Source organism: Parasteatoda tepidariorum, chromosome 2 (genome assembly GCF_043381705.1).
Source record: "Parasteatoda tepidariorum isolate YZ-2023 chromosome 2, CAS_Ptep_4.0, whole genome shotgun sequence".
Lineage (NCBI taxonomy): Eukaryota > Metazoa > Arthropoda > Arachnida > Araneae > Theridiidae > Parasteatoda > Parasteatoda tepidariorum.
This window is the reverse complement of record NC_092205.1, coordinates 28,355,259-28,375,240: the sequence shown is the minus strand read 5'-3', so window position 1 is coordinate 28,375,240 and position 19,982 is coordinate 28,355,259. Positions and strand designations below refer to the sequence as shown.

General features: G+C 28.7%; 1 protein-coding gene across 2 annotated transcripts in view; it reads right to left on the bottom strand.

The window, feature by feature from the left end:
- Window positions 1-19,982, bottom strand: part of LOC107443270 (monocarboxylate transporter 9) — an 87,450-nt gene that overhangs the window by 29,258 nt on the left and 38,210 nt on the right. The window contains exon 1 of one of the 2 annotated variants that reach the window (XM_016057101.3): window positions 16,005-16,161. The exons of the other annotated variant lie outside the window; for it this stretch is intronic. Coding sequence (XP_015912587.2) covers window positions 16,005-16,047 — 43 coding nt within the window. The 5' untranslated portion in view covers window positions 16,048-16,161. Of the gene's footprint in view, window positions 1-16,004; window positions 16,162-19,982 lie in introns of those variants that run through there. 2 annotated transcript variants of the gene reach the window in all.

The following is a 19,982-nucleotide window of genomic DNA, read 5'->3' as shown; positions in this document are numbered from 1 at the left end:
AAAGTTAAGAATCCAAAGGTAACTTTTTTAATCATTCTGTTATTATTATTATCGATTTTTCAACAGTTTTTCCTGATCTCTTTTTGATAGTTCAATCAATCAAAGATTCAAAAACTTTCAGATGCTATAACCTTTTCACTCAGGTGACATTTTGGTTTTCGAAATTCAATTCGGGCAAATCCGTAGCAAAGAATCTTTTAATATTTAATAAAGAATTTTTGTTCAATTAATATTAATAATTTTCCTAAAATGCATCAAAATTAAAGTTTTATAATTAAAATTTGACTTTTTATTAATTATAAACTTTGAATTACGCTGTATAATATAATTTAAATACCTAGCTCGCATCCAGTTTTGAGGAATTTCAATACAGGATAACTGACAAATCGAAGACTGTTTTGTACTACAGTATGAACCTGCTATAAAATACATCCCTCTATTCATGCTTTTATTTTTATATTAAAAATCTGGCTAAATATAAAAAGTAAAACAAATAATTTACAAATAATTTACGTTATTTTGCATATAATGTAAATTTTAAATTTTTTTACATTAATTTGCAAAATATATATGTGGATACACATTTGAATTCGCTACTAGATTTAAATATTTTGATCTGTTTTTATTTTTAATTTTTTTGTATAATTTACATTTTTTTATTTTTTGTTTGATACATTTTATTTTGTATTTTTTTCTTAATTTGTTTTATTTTCGTTTCAAAAATTTTGGGTGCTCCAAACATTATTGTATTGTATATATTTTGCTTCGGCTATATTAATACAATATTAGAAAGCACTCTCTTTTGTTGATATAATCGTGTGAGTTGATGACGAGATTATTTCGTTTATTTAGTTTTTTTCCGGATTTTTGAATTTCTTTTTTTAAATTTTCAAATAATTTTTAAAAGCATTTTATTTATTATTAATTTTTCATCTTCTCTTTGAAAATACAGATATTTTTCCATGCTTTCTTTGTATTTTTAACTTTATATTTATGTATATAAAGGCCTCACTTGTATATAATCGAGGTGTCCCGAAAAAACAGTCTTCGACTCTGATATTGTATATTAACATATTCCCTAATTAAAAAGATTCTGAAGATTACAGTGACGATTATTAGCATATTTTCATCCAAGAATTTGCATTGTTGCGGAATGATGAATTATTTATTCAGATTACAGCAGAGCAGGGTTGTTTTCGAAGCGTTACGCGATCGTTCTTGACCCAATTCATCTTTATGGTTCACACCGTGATTCAACACCCCAACACAACAATTTTCTTATATGTCACGAGTTCCGATGCACACCAAGCTCGTGGAATCTATTTGCACATTGTAACTATTCAAACTTTTTTACACTCATTCCCACGTGATTTGTTTTTTACGACCAGGGGAAAAAACAGTACGGTACCTAGACACCTGGTTTATGTCCAAAAATATCCGAGGCTATTATTGAGTATTAAGAGGCCTCTACTCTCGCCATTTTATCTTAAATTTATGATTTGCATTTTCTTGATATTTATGTACTTTACAAACTTTCGATGATATAGTATTATTAGACAGCCCAATGCCCTTCAAAAACGAAAATTAAAGGAGTCACTTTATTAAATTAGGAAAAATGAGGCTTGGTAATTTTCAGAACCTCTACTAATTTTTTCTCAGTAACAAAATGTTGCGACTTGTAGTTTTGAGCAAAAAATTTAAATCTGCATCTTTCTCAGTTTTTTATATTTTTAAAATCCAACTTTATTACAGTTTGAACTGATGAAAACCAATTTAGATGATGCTAAAATATTATATTAATGCTAATTGCAAATAAAAAAAATAAAAAAAACAAAGATATTTATAAAAAATTGAAAAACAGAGAACTGTATATCATTTAACTACCTGACAAAAACTATTGATATAATTGTAATGGCATAATTATATCAGAAAAAGTTTTCATAAATAATCTAAAATACCCCACGAATTATACCTCAAATTGTAATATGGTTGTAGATTACACGTATCAAAAGATACTTCCCAATCGAGTAATATCCATCATCAGTTTACTAGTGAAATTCAAATATAGAGGATTTACAGCATATTTAGAATTATTACTCTCCGTCTCCACCCCTCTGAAAGTTTAGTTCGGTCGGATGAGGAAGGGCCTCCTAATACAGAATGATGTATTCAGGAAATATCATAAACAATTTGTAGAATAAAAATGGTAAGTTTATGACTTTGGTGTACTGCAAGAATTAATCAATAAATTTACTGCAAGAAGTATTACAAGACTTTCAAAGGCAAATTTAGATTTTATTTAAATTTGGTATGAGATACGAAAGAATTATGAAAAATAAAAATCTGCATTGATTATTTAAAGCGAAACGAAAAAAAAAACTAGGCAGACAATAAATGCTTGAATATGAAGGTGAAGTGTGAAAGAATTACAAATTTCAAATGACTAAATTTTAAAATAAGCGAAAGTAAAAGCTGAAAGGAAAAAAACAAAGAAAAAAATTGTGATCATAAGCTACATTTATTTATATTATATCATTTATTCATTCAGAAATTCCGAAATCCTTCATAAATTTACATTATATCATTAAGCTAATCCCAGCATGCCTTACATTCATTCAACCACCAAATTTTAACTAAATCCTTCTAATGGTTAAAAAATCGTAATTTTTTTTCATATTGCTTCGTAGTTGCCAACCTTTAATCTCATAACTGTCGTTATAAACAGTCAATCCAATTATGAGTTTATGACTATCAATATTCAACTCCGTAGCCTTGTAATTTTGAACCCAATCCAGAAGGCAAGCTTTTAACGAAAAGCAACCAACATTTGCTTTACATGGGGTGGAAATCTTCGAAAATCTCCCACGGTTAGTTTAACGGTGAGGGGACTCTAGTCCATCATTCGTATACCACTGAGAATATTTTGCGTTAGCACTGTGGTGGATGCGATTCGGGTGCGGAATTTCTATCGACCAGACATCACTCAGATTCGAACCAGGGTTACCTCATTGGGAGGTAAGTTCTCTTTCCCCTGAGCCAACCAGTTGCCAACCTTTATTAAAGAAATCATATAGTGACTAAAAAGTGTGTTATATTTTCAGATTTTTATGGAAAAATTCGCATTTTTTGAAGGGGCCTACTAAATATTTGCTTTTGCTATTTTTGAACTCCCCTCCTCCCTTATCAGCAAAAATAAGCAAGTTACAAACCTCTTCCCGTCTTACGTAAAAAAAGTTTCAACACTGCATTATTATTTTTATCTTTACTTTGACTTATACTGTAGTCATCTCACTTTAAAAATTTCTGGCTTAAATTCAAGTAAATTTTCAGAAAACGAAACTTAATATGTATATATTTGCATTTTAAGAAAAACTAAAATTAGAGAGGTTGCAGTAATCATTGTTTGTATTTTTCCAACTTCTTTATTAAGAAAAATAAGCAAAACACAAACCCTTTTCTTTCCCTTAGACACTTACGTAATATTTAAAGGGCCCTTGAAAATAATCATTCAAAATATAAAAGCAATTCTCCGCCTAGGGATGGAAACATCGATATCTATCCAAAGACTGGTGGTCATGTAACGATTACTTCGTAATCATTTATTCAAACTGCACCTCAATTACAAAATTCCCATCCCTATTTAGTTTCTAAACGTAGCTCTTTCTGTACACCTATTTCATTGACCTGGCACGAACTGCTTTTAGAGAAAACAAAACTTTTCTCCCGTTGTTACCAGGTGGAAACAAGTATAGGAAACTTCACTGCAGTGCTTCCTCCTCTCGGGAATATCCCCTCGGATATGACGTCACCCACTCTCTCTTCATTTCTTAAAATCGATGGCATTGTCAGATGCTAAGAAGGAACCAACTTTTATGTCTCTTCAATTTTTTTCTTCCTTTTACTTTTAGTACCTCTAATTTCAATCATGACATAAACTCCCCTTCTCCCAATACCGCTATATAAATAAATTTTCTGTCAGGTCAAGAAAAAAAAAAATTATTTCTGCTCCATGACGTCAGAAGAAAGGTGTATTCTTTTCAACTAGTCATAAAAATACTTTTTCGTGAAGCAAGTTTACTTTTTTTACGTGGAGGTGAATTCGAAAAGGGGGAAGAAAGCATTTGGTCGTTTAAAAACTCCAGATGTTCGAAAGTGGAAGAAAGGTCAAGGGTCGAATTTTATAAGATCAAAACCTTGGCACGTGATAGGAGCTTTCATGATTCAAATAAATAACTCAAATGTACAGTAAAAAGATATTTTTTTTAATGAAACTATTGGACTTTAGAAGCTCTAACGCGAAAAATCTACATAAAAATGCATTAAATTTTTAATTTGATTTCTCTCAAGTTCATGGTTTGACTTGATCTTTTAATATTACTTGGAATAAAATGAAACATTTAGCTTATTTTAACAGATTTTTGAAAAATATAGTGAATGATAACATAATGGAACATGAATTTAATTATTGAATTGAACATTAGAAATGAACAAAATGTTATAGACAAGTTCTTTTTTCTCTCGCTAAATTGCAGTAAAAATCCGTAAAAATGACTATTAATAACATCAGATGCTATTGTTCTTCTAAGAAAAGTGTTACAATAGCAGCGAAAAGCAAAAAAAAAAAAAATTATTAGTCTGTTTTTCTTTCGAACAACCGCTTTGATTTAATGTACATATCGAGAATAGACTGTTTTTGCCTATGGATTGAAGAATGCCGAATTTATCAGCACAATTCCGAACTTTCTGAACGAAAGCTCAGACAGGAATGGTTTGACCAACTTGGCGGGGGTCGCCTACACATTGCTTATTAAAAATAAGGGTTAAAATTGTTGAAAGGACGAAGTTTTTCGGTCTTCCGTGTTGATACCAAAAAAAAATTTCTCCCATTTAAGCAATATTTATATAAAAATTCTCATTTAACAGCAGTAAAATATAACTTCCTTAAAAAAAATCATAAAAGTGAAAGCTTGTAATTTTTAACTCATTATAAACTTATAATTTTCCCATCTTTATTATTAGCATTTTGAAGATGAATTGGAACTTTTTTGTTATAACGGACTTCTCTCATAATATGCCGCACTCGTTATATTGAGGTTTTACTGTATTCTTTGAACTACGAGTGTATGGAAACATGAAATTTTGCAATATGCATGGATGTACATTATTCTAATGTTCTTTAATGGTGTATATAAAAACTACCAAAAATTTACATATTATAGAAAATAAACGATTTTTAGCAACGATTTCTGTAGATCACTAAATGATGAAGAATCTTTTACAAAAATTCCCCCCTTTTTTCAGAAAAAATAATCACAGAATAGATACAATTAATTAAGAACTTTAATTTTTTTTTTTAAAAATGGATGATAAACAAGGAAAATTATGTAAACCAGGGTATATATGAATTACAATAGATCGCTCAAATGTTACTACTAACTCGAACCCGATTGCAAATTTGAAATCAGCGACACAAAAATATTAAAGATTTGTTAAAAAAAATCTCAACAACAAAAAGTTTAAAAAAAGAAAATTTGTTCCTTAGTGTTATTGAAGGGAAAATCTTTCGATGCGAAAATCCTTATCTTTCAAATTAATTAATATTGTGTGCATAAAATAAACAGCTAAAAATATGGTACGAAATTTGCAGAAAAAAAATCAAAATGATAATTTGTTCATTTTTGGAAAAGAAAAAAAAAATAATATAGTCAATGATTTAATTTCAAGTATAAAAATTTGATGGTCATTATCAAAAAAACAATTATGCTGTGACTCAACTCACAATTTTACTCAATGACCATGCACATTTTTAATTAAAATAAAAGATGACTTAATAAATATCTTTATATATCGACGTAATAATGTAATGGGATAATAAATATCTTTCTCTAAAATCGCCTAAAATACGGGCTTTAGAGAAGTTATTTTTGCACTAGACAAAGCACTTAATATTTACGCTAAAAATATAGAGGCAATTCTAGTTTCATTTGGCTTACAATATTTGTTTTAACCTTCCAGGAACAGAAGTATTTTTTTTTTCAATTTGAACTTAAATATGGATCTTCTACGCAAGTCACTACACGTCAAATATTCATTTTTTTTTTTTCGAAATGAGCATTGAAAATATTTTAAGAATTATTTTGCTTGCATATATATCTACATGGCGCAGTTTAAAAGTAAGTGGAATGAGCGTCTTTAAGCAATCAGTGAAACACTCCTGAAGCACCTCCTAACTTCAAATTATAACTTCGAATTCAAAATCTTGTTTCTTTTTTAGCTTCGTACGTATATTTATACACGGAGTCACACTGTTAAAAAAGAAAGTAAAAGTAACATGATTTTTATTTAAGGGTTATTTAACTCAAAATTCCAATGCTTTCCTTAGAAAATGAAATAAAAACGCGCAAAAAATTTAAGGGGCTTCTAAGTACATTCCTTATGAAAACGCTTCAGATAAACCTAGGGTGAACCATAAAATTCCAAAGGCTGATTTTTTTTCCTTAAAATATTAAATTGTAAATAAATTATACCTGGATAACTCTGGATTGCGTAGAGGAGAAGTAATCTTGCCATAATTCGTTTGCATTTCAATTTTTAAAAAAATAATTTCTCTTTATATTAAATTTTGTGGATTACTCTAAGTTCGCCTGGAGTCAGAAATAACAGTTGACATGTTTCAAGCATTCAAAAATAGGTACCCATTTTCAAGACTTACCAGACGTGAATAAGAAGAAGCAAAAGTGATTTGAAATATAAATCGTAAAGTTTCTAACGAAAAATAAAAAAAAGAGGAGAAACAAATAGCCGAGAGAGAAAAAAGGATGAAAAATAAAACAAGAAAACCAAAATTACCCAGAGGGGCAAGTCAGGGTAAAATTTACGGGGTTATTTATAATTCCCTCCGTTGTTTCGAAGCGTTATTGTAAAAAAACGAAGACGAATATGGCAAAAAAGAACATATTAAATTATTCCGAAAGTATTCAAGTTTTAATTTAAGCAGTTACCGGTAGATGGCAGTAACATGTACCACTGAAGCCAGTNTACGTAATATTTAAAGGGCCCTTGAAAATAATCATTCAAAATATAAAAGCAATTCTCCGCCTAGGGATGGAAACATCGATATCTATCCAAAGACTGGTGGTCATGTAACGATTACTTCGTAATCATTTATTTAAACTGCGCCTCAATTACAAAATTCCCATTCCTATTTAGTTTCTAAACGTAGCTCTTTCTGTACACCTATTTCATTGACCTGGCACGAACTGCTTTTAGAGAAAACAAAACTTTTCTCCCGTTGTTACCAGGTGGAAACAAGTATAGGAAACTTCACTGCAGTGCTTCCTCCTCTCGGGAATATCCCCTCGGATATGACGTCACCCACTCTCTCTTCATTTCTTAAAATCGATGGCATTGTCAGATGCTAAGAAGGAACGAACTTTTATGTCTCTTCAATTTTTTTTCTTCTTCCTTTTACTTTTAGTACCTCTAATTTCAATCTTGACATAAACTCCCCCCTACTCCCAATACCGCTATATAAATAAATTTTCTGTCAGGTAAAAAAAAAAAAAAAATATTCTTTCTGCTCCATGACGTCAGTAGAAAGGTGTATTCTTTTCAACTAGTCATAAAAATACTTTTTCGTGAAGCAAGTTTACTTTTTTTACGTGGAGGTGAATTCGAAAAGGGGGAAGAAAGCATTTGGGTCGTTTAAAAACTCCAGATGTTCGAAAGTGGAAGAAAGGTCAGGGGTCGAATTTTATAAGATCAAAACCTTGGCACGTGATAGGCGCTTTCACGATTCAAATAAATAACTCAAATGTACGGTAAAAAGATCTTTTTTTAATGAAACTATTGAACTTTAGAAGCCCTAACGCAAAAAAATCTACATAAAAATGCATTAAATTTTTTAATTTGATTTCTCTCAAGTTCATGGTTTGACGTGATCTTTTAATATTATTAGGAACAAAATGAAACATTTAACTTATTTTAACAGATTGTTGAAAAATATAGAGAATGATAACATAATGGAATATAATAAGTGAATTGAACATTAAAAATGAACAAAATGTTATAGACAAGTTTTTTTTCTATCGCGAAATTGCAGTAGAAGTCTGCAAAAATGACTATTAATAACATCATATGCTATTGCTCTTCTAAGAAAAGTTTTAAAATATCAGCGAAAAGACAAATTTTTTTCTTCTGACAATCCCTTTTTTCAGAAAAAATAATCACAGAATAGCTACAATGAATTAAGAGCTTAAATTTTTTTTTTAAAAAATGGATGACAAACAATGAAAATTACGTAAAACAGGGTATACATAAATTACAATAGACTGCTCAAATGTTACTACAAACTTCTCAAGGGAATTATGGCATATCATTAGGACTAAAATTACATAGAACCCCATGTCCTCTCCGGAACTGGGAGCGCTTCCCTATCACGGCCTATTCAGAGTCATACGAAGAAACAGTTCATAATAGGAAAGCACCCCTAACGGCTTATGACGACATTTCTAGTTGTGAGTCTTTATGCAATTTTAAACCTGATGATGTGCCCTAACTCCCTTAGAAGATTGTCGCAACATTTAGGCGACCCCTGTTATATATAACGTTTTTAAAGATGTACATTTTGACAAAAAATAGACTGAAAATGTCATTAAGAAAAACTGTAGATTGGAGAGAAAAACCGATTGCAAATTTGAAATAAGTGATACGAAAGTATCAAAGATCTGTAAAAAAATCTCACCAATATGAAGCTTAAGAAAAGAAATTTGTTCCTTAATGTTACTAAAGGGAAAATCGTTCGATGCGAAATTCCTGAAAAAAGAAATTTGTTCCTTTGTACTATTGAAGGGAAAATCTTGCGAAGCGAAATTCCTAAAAAAAATAAATTTGTTCCATCGTGTTGAAAAGAAAATTTTTCGATGCGAAATTCCTTATCTTTATAATTAATTAATATTGTGTGCATAAAATAAACAGCTAAAAATAAGGTATAGAATTTGAAGAAGAGAATTAAAATGTTCATTTTTAGAAAGGAAAAAAAATAATGTAGTCAATGATTTAATTTCAAGTATATGAAAATTTGATGGTCATTATCAAAAAACAATTATGCTGTGACTCAACTCACAATTTTACTCAATGACCACGCAGATTTTTAATTTATATAAAAGATGACTTAAGAAACATCTTTATATCGACGTAATAATGTAATGGGATAATAAATATATTTCTCTAATATAGTTTTAGAGAAGTTATTTTTACACTAGACAAAGCACTTAATATTTTCGCTAAAAATATAGAAGCAATTCTAGTTTTATTTGGTTTACAATATTTGTTTTAACCTTCCAGCAACAGAAGTACTTTTTTTTTTCAATTTTGACCTAAATGTGAATCTTTGACGCAAATCACTACACGTCAAATATTCATTTTTTTCCCTTCGAAATGAGCGTTGAAAATATTTTAAGAATTATTTTGCTTGCATATATGTTTACATTGCGCAGTTTAAAAGTAAATGGAATAAGAGTCTTTAAGCAATCATTGAAACACTCCTGAAGCACCTTCTAACTTCAAATTATAACTTTAAATTCAAAATCCTGCTTTTAAGCTTCATGTATCAATAACAATACACGGAGTCACACTGCTAAAAGGAAGGAAAAGCAACATGATTTTTATTTTAAGGTTGTTTAATTCATAATTCTAATACTTTCCTTGAGAAAATGAAATGAAAGCAACGCGTAAACAATTTAAGCGGCTTCTAAGTCCACTCCTTATGAGGACGCTGTACACAAGGGAGAAACTTTTCACAGCGAATTCTGTTTGAACTCCGTTAAATTCAAAATGTAAAGAAAAACAATTAGTTCTGATAGACCTAGGGTGAACCATAAAATTCCAAATGCTAATTTGTTTCCTTCAAAATATTAAATTGTGAACAAATTATGCCTGGATAACTAGAAGAGAAACTAGATTACGTAGAGGAGAAAAAATCTTGCCATAATTCATTTTGCATTCCAATTTTTTTTAAAAACATTTTTTCTTTATTTTAAATTTTTTAGATTACTCTAAGCTCGCCTGGAGTCAGAAATAACAGTCGACATGTTTCAAGCATTCAAAAACAGGTACCCATTTTCAAGACTTACCAGACGTGAATGAGAAAAAGCAGAAGTGATTTGAAATATAAATCGTAAAGTTTCTAACGAAAAATGAAAAATAAAGAGGAGAAACAAAACTGAAAAAACCACAGTAACTGAGAGAGAAAAAAGGATGAAAAATAAAACAAGAAAATCAAAATTACCGAGAGGGGCGAATCAGGGTAAAATGCATTTCTAAGCGCTGTAGAGAGCTAGTGTGGAAAAGGGGAGCTGGGTCGTTAAAAAGGGAATCAGTATTCACATGACTAAAACAAGATTCCAGTGCATCAAGATGAGCTGATGCGACTTAGGTGGAAATAATTTTGGTATTGTCGAAATTGAATTAATGACCAATATTCCAATAACGTGCAGCAACTGGTGATTTTTCATACTTGATAACGGACATATCCATCGTGTTCGTTCTAAATATAAGTTTTAAAACGCGTCTAATTTGTTCAATTTTATAGATTATACATTTTTTTTTATTATTTAACATTATTTATATTTAATAGATATAATGTGAAGTACACTAGTTCTCAAGGTGAAATTATAGTCGCTATGAAAACCTTAAACCTTTCTCATGGCATACATGCACAATAAATACTCTTAAAATTCATTAATTAGTAATTAACGTTTTGAGAAACGCAATCAAAGGAAACCCAATAACACATTCTTCGATTGAAATAGTAGTTTGTTTTCGCCCGAGAAAGAAGTTAATATATTTAATGACTGGGCAAAAGGTTTTTCTCTCTGTCAATATGAAATAGCACTTCCTAATCCTCTTTCGCGCAAAACATGTTTTTCAAATATTACATAATACATATTCCGTTAGCAACTTTGTCAAAATCCCTGATACAAGTCGCTCAATCAATCTGCGCATTAAAGAGAACTTATTTATGATACGACATATCAGTATCCATTAAGCCTAATTCCTTATTAGAGTTATTATTCTGATGATTAATCCTACAGAACGCCTTTCTTTTTTTTACGCATAAATTGATGCAAAAGATATAATACTATTCTCCTTTCGAAGAAAAGAAAACAACTGCATTAGTCTGTTTGACAGAGGTAAACAAGGCTCTTTAAAGAATTCTCTTCATTTTTGTTCCATTGTTCCATCCAATAAAGATTTAAAGGCCACGTGAATGTAAACAGCGTTTCAAAAGACCGATGGACCTTATCAGTGCCCATTGTATCAAAAACATCGATTTTGCATTTATTCAAAGTGTATCGGATTTTAGCGATTAGCAAAGATATTTTATGGAACCCTTATATATGTAATTTGACATTTATTTATTGCAAATGATCTTTATCAAGTCATCTTAATCGATATGGAATTATGATAATGATTAAATGATTCATTTTCATTGGAGTTTTAATTATTTTCACAGTAGCTTAGCGTACAAAAATCATAATTATGTCCAGTCACTTTTAACAGTTAATCCATAATTACTTTTAAAAAATTCTATACATTTGTTAGTTTAGTTAGTTAATTCTATTGTTAGTTAATTTGTTACTTAATTCTGTCCATATAGAATTATGTTAATAATTTATTTTTATTGGGATTAAGATAATTTTCCCAGTAGTGTACAACAATCACAATTAGATCCAGCCATTTTTTGATAGTTAATTCATACTTAATTATAATATTTTTTTTGTTGCATGCTAAATTTACTTTCTCGGTATTTCTTTTTAATTCTATTCATTCGTTAGTTTTACGAGAAAGAAACAAATGAACTTTTGATTTTTCTCCGATTTCCATGAAAAATAACATGCATTTGTTGATTTTTCAATGAGATCTGATATTTTATTATATGCGTGCACATGCAGTGTACAAATAAAAAAACTGAATAACTTTTGAATTAAATATCGGATGATTAAGTCCTAAGATGCAATTTAATGGTTCTATACGTTTAAACAATAACTAAAATACGATTTTTTTAAACTTATTACTCAGAAACTATCCAACCATTTTGCTGAATTTTTTTTTCATCATTTAAAAGGACACAAAAAAGAATTAAAAGTTCAGATACCTTTCAATTTTATTCTTTTTATCATTATTAATACTTCTGTTGATTTGGCGAAATATATAGAAAGTACGCTTAGAACACAAAAATACGTACTTACAGAGAAAGAATGTTTCTGTGTGCGGTTCTAAAAAATGTCATGAGCATACATTATTTAGTATATTTAAGGCTAAATCCGAGAACCATTAAATCCAATAATTATCAGATTAAAGCTAATGGAACAAAAAACACGACAATTCATGTTTGATTATACAGATTCGTTTGATCATATGGATTTGTAAGATCAGATTGGCTGTTAGCATAAAAATTTATGATGAAATATTGTTTCTTCTCCGTAAAATCAGAATTAGGATTGGTTTCCATTCTCAATGTCTTAAATGCATTTTAAAATATTTTTAATCAGTCCTAACACACCAAAGCTAGAATGTTGATGATAAAAGCAGAGTTTAGTTATTTTCATTATAGGGCCTGGTTCATTTTTTTTGTTGCCATTTTTAGATAAATTTTTCCTTTTTTAATAATTTTTTATGAACTTTAAGAGATAATTTTAATTTCAAAAGCATTTTGCTTGGAAATCAAGTTTTTTCTTTATTCCTCGAAAAATGAACATGTTGAGCGGTGTTTTTTCACATAAATTCGAGAAAAGAATCTGCTTTTGGACACTAAGCGTTTGCTAGATTTTAAGAATATCAAAAACACATAATAGTACGATCCAATTCGATATTTTTGTAAATTGTTAGTAAAAAATTAATAAACTAGAATTTATTTTATCAAGATTTTTTTTGTTTCATTTTAACCACAAATTATGTAATAATCTTAATTATTTACCTACTAATTAAATTTATAAGTTATGATTTATAATTTTTTTTTAAAAATGTATAAAAACAAGTTTTTGAAATTTTTTAAGGGTACTGATTTTTATTTTGAGGTCATGTTATTTTTGACGGTTTTCAGGGGTTTTATTTTTACAATCTTAGGACATTTTCTTTTAACTTTTAGACCATCAGACATCTTCGCTTCGCTTTTTACACAAAATAAACTGTTGCAGTTATTAAATTTTAAATACTTCCTGCGAAAACATTCGAAGGCATCTCATCATTTGAAGAGAATAAATCTCTTTTTGTATCCACTTTAACTGTATTACAATGGTGCACATTCTCCTGAAGTTAATTTTAATTTAATGGAGCTCTGAATTAAATAATGAATCAAGGAGCTGCGATCAATAAATGGGGGGAGGGGTGGATTTAAGGAAGTCGATTCAAAGGAAGTTGTCCCTCTTCCTGCGGTGTCAAACAGCGAACCAATTACTTTCTTTAAATAATTAAAGGCCGTTATAAAAAAGAAATCCTGTCAATGTTTCAATTTCGAGCTTGATTTTCAATGTTTTTTTAAAATGCCTTAAATATTGGGTAAATTAAAATATTCAACAGATTCTCTAAAAACCCTATTGACTGTAGATCATTTTTGCATTTAAAATTTTTAACTTTAATTTTTTTTGACGTTGTTAAAATTGATGAAGCATAAAACGTCGGTACTCAGAATTTGTCGACGGGTACACTACACATACAAATGTATAAACTTGCTCGTGCTTAATGATACGTTAAAAAAAAGCTTTTTATGTGAAAAATACATTCGATTCAGTAATACAATACATAGCTTAATTAAATTTTGTCTCTTTCTTTGCACCCTGCATCTTTACTAACACAAAATATATTAATAAATTTTGAAGAAGAAGAAAAAAAAACACCTACACATCACCTGCATTGAAAAAAAATTGAAAACGTCTGCATTAGTTGCCAATTTATAATTGCAATTTTTACTATCACAAAATAAAAAAAATACATCTGCAATGAACACTTAACGTAGTAAATACATTTACCGCCATATCGATATTAAATTATGAACAGCAACAAGTGTCAAGGGATTATATTGAATTTTACAACCTCAAAAAAGTTGACCGACACCGAAAACTAACTATTGCTATTATTAGTATTGATAATGATTTATAAGATGAATAAAATTTAAAAAAAAATTAACACATATAACTTTTTTTTAATGAATACAAAAAAAATTAAGCATTCCGGTTAACTGTCTCAAGTTTATGTAGCAAAATTTTGTATTTCATAGGTACGTTTATGTTCAGGAACAGCAAGCTAATTTACAGCAAAACTGTTCATGACTATTATACCATTTAGATTTTTAATATTAAGTTTCAAAACTTCAAATTGAACATCACCTTTACACTATGCTCAGAACAGGGAAGCTAACAGAATTATAGTTCCCAAAAAAAGAAAGAAAGAAACATTACTTATGACTAAAGAGCGGAAAATCATTGAAAATTGTCGCTTTTTTCCCTTATTTTATTTTTATTATATTGCTATTCTACCTAGCAGTCATTCCAATATTTTATTCTCTTCAACCTCTACTCCTTCCAGAATTTTCTGTGCTCACTTTTAAGAGTAAATGCTTTTCTTGAGGGCAATATTTTAAAAAAAATGTCAAAATGATGGAAAATTCAAAGCGGAAAAAAATGATAATACCGTCAATAATTTTCACGTAATGAAATGCGCAGCAATGATTTATAAATTAATGATGTTTATAAAACAGTTACAAAAAAATATCTTGAGAGGAGCAATTTTGAATGTATGATACCAAAAGGAAAATTGTCAAAAAAAAAATTAGCCCTGTGGTTATTATTATTTTTTTTTTAAAAAAATTAGTTTTACCAGTTTAAAATTATTTTTGTCATGCCTCAAAAATTTACAAGCAAATCGAAAATTTATGACAACTATCGAGGAAACTCGTTTATCCCAAAGCAATAAATTTATCAATTATATTTAATTCTTTCTTATTTAATTTAATAACAAACAGAAAAACTTTTAATTATAAAGCGTGGAATTTTATTTCTTCGTAATTTTATTCAGTCCATGATAGAAAAATCGAAATCGTTAGAATAGCTTTTAAAAAATGAAAGATTGGAAAGTATCTACCAATTTACCTATTAGATTAATAAAAACCTGACAATGGGCCAATTTAATAAAAAAACATTTTCTTATTGTTATTTTAGAAGAAGTTTTTTTTTATTCATGCTCTTGCAGTTACATAATTATCAGTTTCATTTTCTTTAATTTTTAAAGTTTCACAAGTTTTCTTTCTTTCTTTTTTTAATTTAAAAATACACCAAAAAAATCAAATATAATGAATATATATATATTTATAAATTTATATAAACCTTCAGTTTAGTTATTAACTATAATGATTTTTATTTTACTATAGTTGGTTAATTTTTTTGTAGTTATGTCTAGTAGCATTTTAATATAGTCGTTTTTATTTTTTGATTGTTAAAATAGTCAACTCACGAAGAAGAAAAAAAATCAAAATAGCAAATGCTTGGATCAAAGAATATTTCCAAACTGTTACATTACTATTGATGAAAATTTACCTTTTTATTAACCTAATAAAAATAATTCTTATAATTTCCTTTTTAAACACATCAACAGTTTATTTAATCATGCTTTTATAAATTTCAAAGGATTGAGATTAACCAATTCAAAGGATTGAGATTAACCAATTATTTTGAATTTTCAATTGTAATCTGATATCAGAAATATAAATGAACAGCAAAACCCAATTGCCTCTTACCATTAACTGTCAAAAAGCCTAATATTGTTACATTATCTGAAATTGCCTTTATAACCTACTAAACGACTATGTTTAAACGTCGAGTTTGGGAAGATCCTCTAACATTAATAATTAATTCACTGTGCCCAAGCATCGACAGACTAAAAGACATTAAACTAACAAAACATTAAATAGTTAAAGTTAACAAGCAGAACATAAAATAAAATCTTACCTATATTCAACGGGGACATTTCTTTACATTCACTCTTAACCATCTTTAGCTCTAACTAAACACGCGATCTTTTACTCAGTACTACTTAGCTGGCCCTTTTTTTAACTATTTCGACCCCAAAGCAAAAGGAAGCTTGCTTTATGTTACAAAATAGAGATACGGTTAAATATATGGAATACTACCCCTTTACCCCCATGTGACGTCATTAAGGACGACGGCAAACCTTCAACAACAAGTTATTTGAGATGATTTTGGCAATTTGAATGGACCAGGAGTTGCAACAAGTCAATTGAAATCAATTTATCTTTTGAAGAATTGATAAATGAACAACAGGATGTATACTCCCTAATAATCAATCTATCAACATTTTTTGTTCATATTATCAGTTGTCTTGAAAGGTTAACAACACAATACCAAATGTGTGGTCTTTGAAGGTATGCTTACAATCATACCCACAGCTGGAAACTTAACTAGTTGAACAATACATCCAACAGGTATGGCAGTATCTTTGAAATGTCATATTGTCCAACTTATAGAAGAAGAAACGAATTGGATCAATGAGCAAAAAAATGAATTGGATCAAATCAAGACATATCAGGGAAAATGCATTTAAAACGAATAAAAGTGTAAAAAATGAAATTTATCAATTCTTAACAAAATATTAAAATAATTGATATAATTATCAAGTGATTCGATTTTTGGGTGATGAAGGACTATAATCGTGAAATATTATACAAAAAGAATAATCTCTACAAAAAATACACGCGTAATAAAATATTACTTAATTTTAATAAACTTTTGATTATCTATTATTCTAATGCATGTTTTATTCTATGGTAGGGAGGTATATGGTAGTATCATACTTTTAGCCTAATATCATACCTATCCTATGGCATGTACGATGGTAGGCTGGTACAAACTTTTATAGCATTTCGTCACCAGTATATGCATTAGGTTCCAAAATAGCTCTCAACTGACTTATACACATATTTAATACAGTAGTGTGTATTTATTACATCTTCATGTTTTAAATTTTTTTATTCCCCATTTATCTTTACACTATTTTTAATTGTTATTCATGGGAAAATATATTACTTCATTTCTGTTTTTGATTTATGCATACATAATTAACTTTTTAACTATTTGAAGAAATGTTTACAATCTTTTAACGTGTTCGATGGGGTTATCATAAATTAATTCCTTCATCTAAGAGTTCCCCTTAAGTCATGAAAATTGCAATCCAAAAATTTAAGAAAACAAAAAACGCCATTTGATCGACAGTTATTTTGGTCGCCTGCATTCCACGATTGTAAGCTATTGATTTATAACTATTAAGCTCAATATAAATTCATGATTAGTGTTTATTCAAACATTTTAATTACTGTGGTGATCTGAGTTCATTTCATCCAATATTTCGTTGAAATAGAAAAAAGATTTTTTTTTATGCCATCTTCTATCGTTTATCCCTTGTATTATAATCTCAAAATTTTAACAAAAATAGTTGAAAAATTTTAGACAAATTTTAACTTATCAATTTTTATGTTCTCAAACTGACGTATATAGCATTTAATCTTTGCCACTATCTTTTTCACCTCTAAATGGTCTCCTTTGTCGTAGGATTTCCAAAACTGATCTCTTGTAGGTTATTTTTACATCGCAAAACCCAGCGCCGAAAATATTGGACAATAATTTGGTACTATTTTATTACTTGAAAAAAAAATTTAAGATTTCGTTTGTATGTGTTTACAAGGCAATTATCAACATAAAAATGTAATTGAATTTGTCTTAGTTGGCTAGAGTTTTTAATTGCATTAGAAACATAAGAAAATTAACTACATAGGAAATAATTTAATTACACAAGAAATTCTAATCTTTAAGAATGTTTGATGGCATGAAAATATATTATTATTTGAGTCAAGTAAATTTTGTTTCATGACCTAAATGTGAAGAAATGCATCATAAAAATGTCCTACAATACACAAAAAATTCTAAAAATTATGAGTTTTAATTTTTTCCAGTAATTAAAAACAACTAAGCAAAGCTAATTAAATTTAATGAATTAATTTTTTTCTAAATCGAATATTTTATTGCATGAATTTACTTTATTCTAAGCTACATATTGAGTAAAAATCGCATTTTCAGCCATTATTTAAAGATTATGTCTTAAAAGGTTAATATGGGCCACAGTTTTCACAAAAAAATTTATATATTTATTTAGAAAGGTGGATCATATTTGCTCTTGAAAAGTAACTTATGAAAAGAAAATTAGTTTTCTAAATGTTTATAAAAAATGCATCGATTATTATTAATTAATTCCAAGACTATATATTTTTTTCCTTTTAACAACTAATAGATGTGTAAAAAAATGTAGTTTTTTTCCCTACAAAATTTAAGAGTAAACACACGCATACACGCAAAATAATAATTATAATAATCAAGCATAAAAATATCTTCATCTTTTATAATTCCTTTTTTTTCAATGGCTTAAAATCTCTTTCTGAAAAAGGAGCCTAATTTACAAACTGTAGCTGGACAGACATTTACCGCGAGATTATGTGCTAAAAATATTTGATAACATTGCATTAAATGCATGTACTGTGGGGCAATAAAAGATGATGTTAAGTCAAACATCGTTCGAAAATGATCGTTTGCATCGAACTTGAAATTTACTCTTTAGTTTATCACGATGATTTCAGAGGACTGAAAACATGGAAAAATATGGCGATCAGCACCCGAAAGTGACGTCAGGAGCCTTGTTTACTAAATTTTACATCACCAAAGGAAAAAGGATGTGTGTCTGGACGGAGAGAAAACAACGCGGAAGTTCTTTCCCCAACAGCAGGATGTATAAAGTCATGAAAGAACAATAGAAATCCCATTATACGAAAGGTTATGCAACCGTAAAATGAATATTATGTCTCTATCAATGTATTTATGGAAAAAAAATGGAGGTGGTGTAAATTCACAACGGTCAAGACACAAAAAAGAAAAAAAAATTCTACCTATGCTTGGTGGGGATTGACAGCCTGTTGCCATGGTTATGACACGAGATAGCTTGTTTGGTGAAGTGAGAGTTTTCAAGGGTACTAGCGGACAAAACACTCTGTTTTGCCAACAAAAAAAATAAATAAACATTTTTTTTAGCATGCAGTGTTTTGTTTGCTTTTAATGGAAACTTTTTAAAAGAACTTTAAAAAAAAGGTGAATAATATTGAATAAATTGACTCTTTAAACTGAAAATTATTGATTAAGTAAGGCTTGTTAAGAATGACATTGAATGAAAGGAGTTGAAGCATTAAAATTAATTTAGTAGCAGCCCTGAGATTAAGAGTTTATTTGTTGTGCGTGTGCCATTGAGGTTTTCTTTTAAATGACTGCATAACTGTCAATCTCATAAATTATGATTCTATTTTCACAAGCAACGAAGGTTCGATTTCTTTTTTTAACCTCTGTCGCAGCATTTAACGTCAATACAAGAATGTCACATAGAAACTATTTCAAATTTTTTTTCAAGTCATATTCCTGTTTGATAGCTAATTTAGTGACGAGTTTGAAAGTTTTAATTTTATTATTTCTTTTTACGCATTTTGCAAATCTCTGCAATTACTTAATAATGATACTAAAAATAACTAAATATTATATAAAATTATTTAAGCAAAAATAATTTAAATAACAAAAATAAATTTTTGTAACTATTTATAATTTAATTTAGTTAAGATCGAAGCATATTATTTTCGATTTTTGAAAACATCGAAGCATTGTGAAGCATTTTAAATTTAAATGACAAAATTTAAAATTTTAATTTTGTTCTTGGTAGAATTAAATTCAGAGAAATGCAATAAAATATACCCTTTTTAAAAAAAAATATTTTAAGACTATTCAGCACAATTCCTCTAAATAAAGGATTTCAGGGATTTAAAACGGTATAATTTAAAATCATGTAAAAATGTTATTTACATTAAAACTCCAAAATATTTC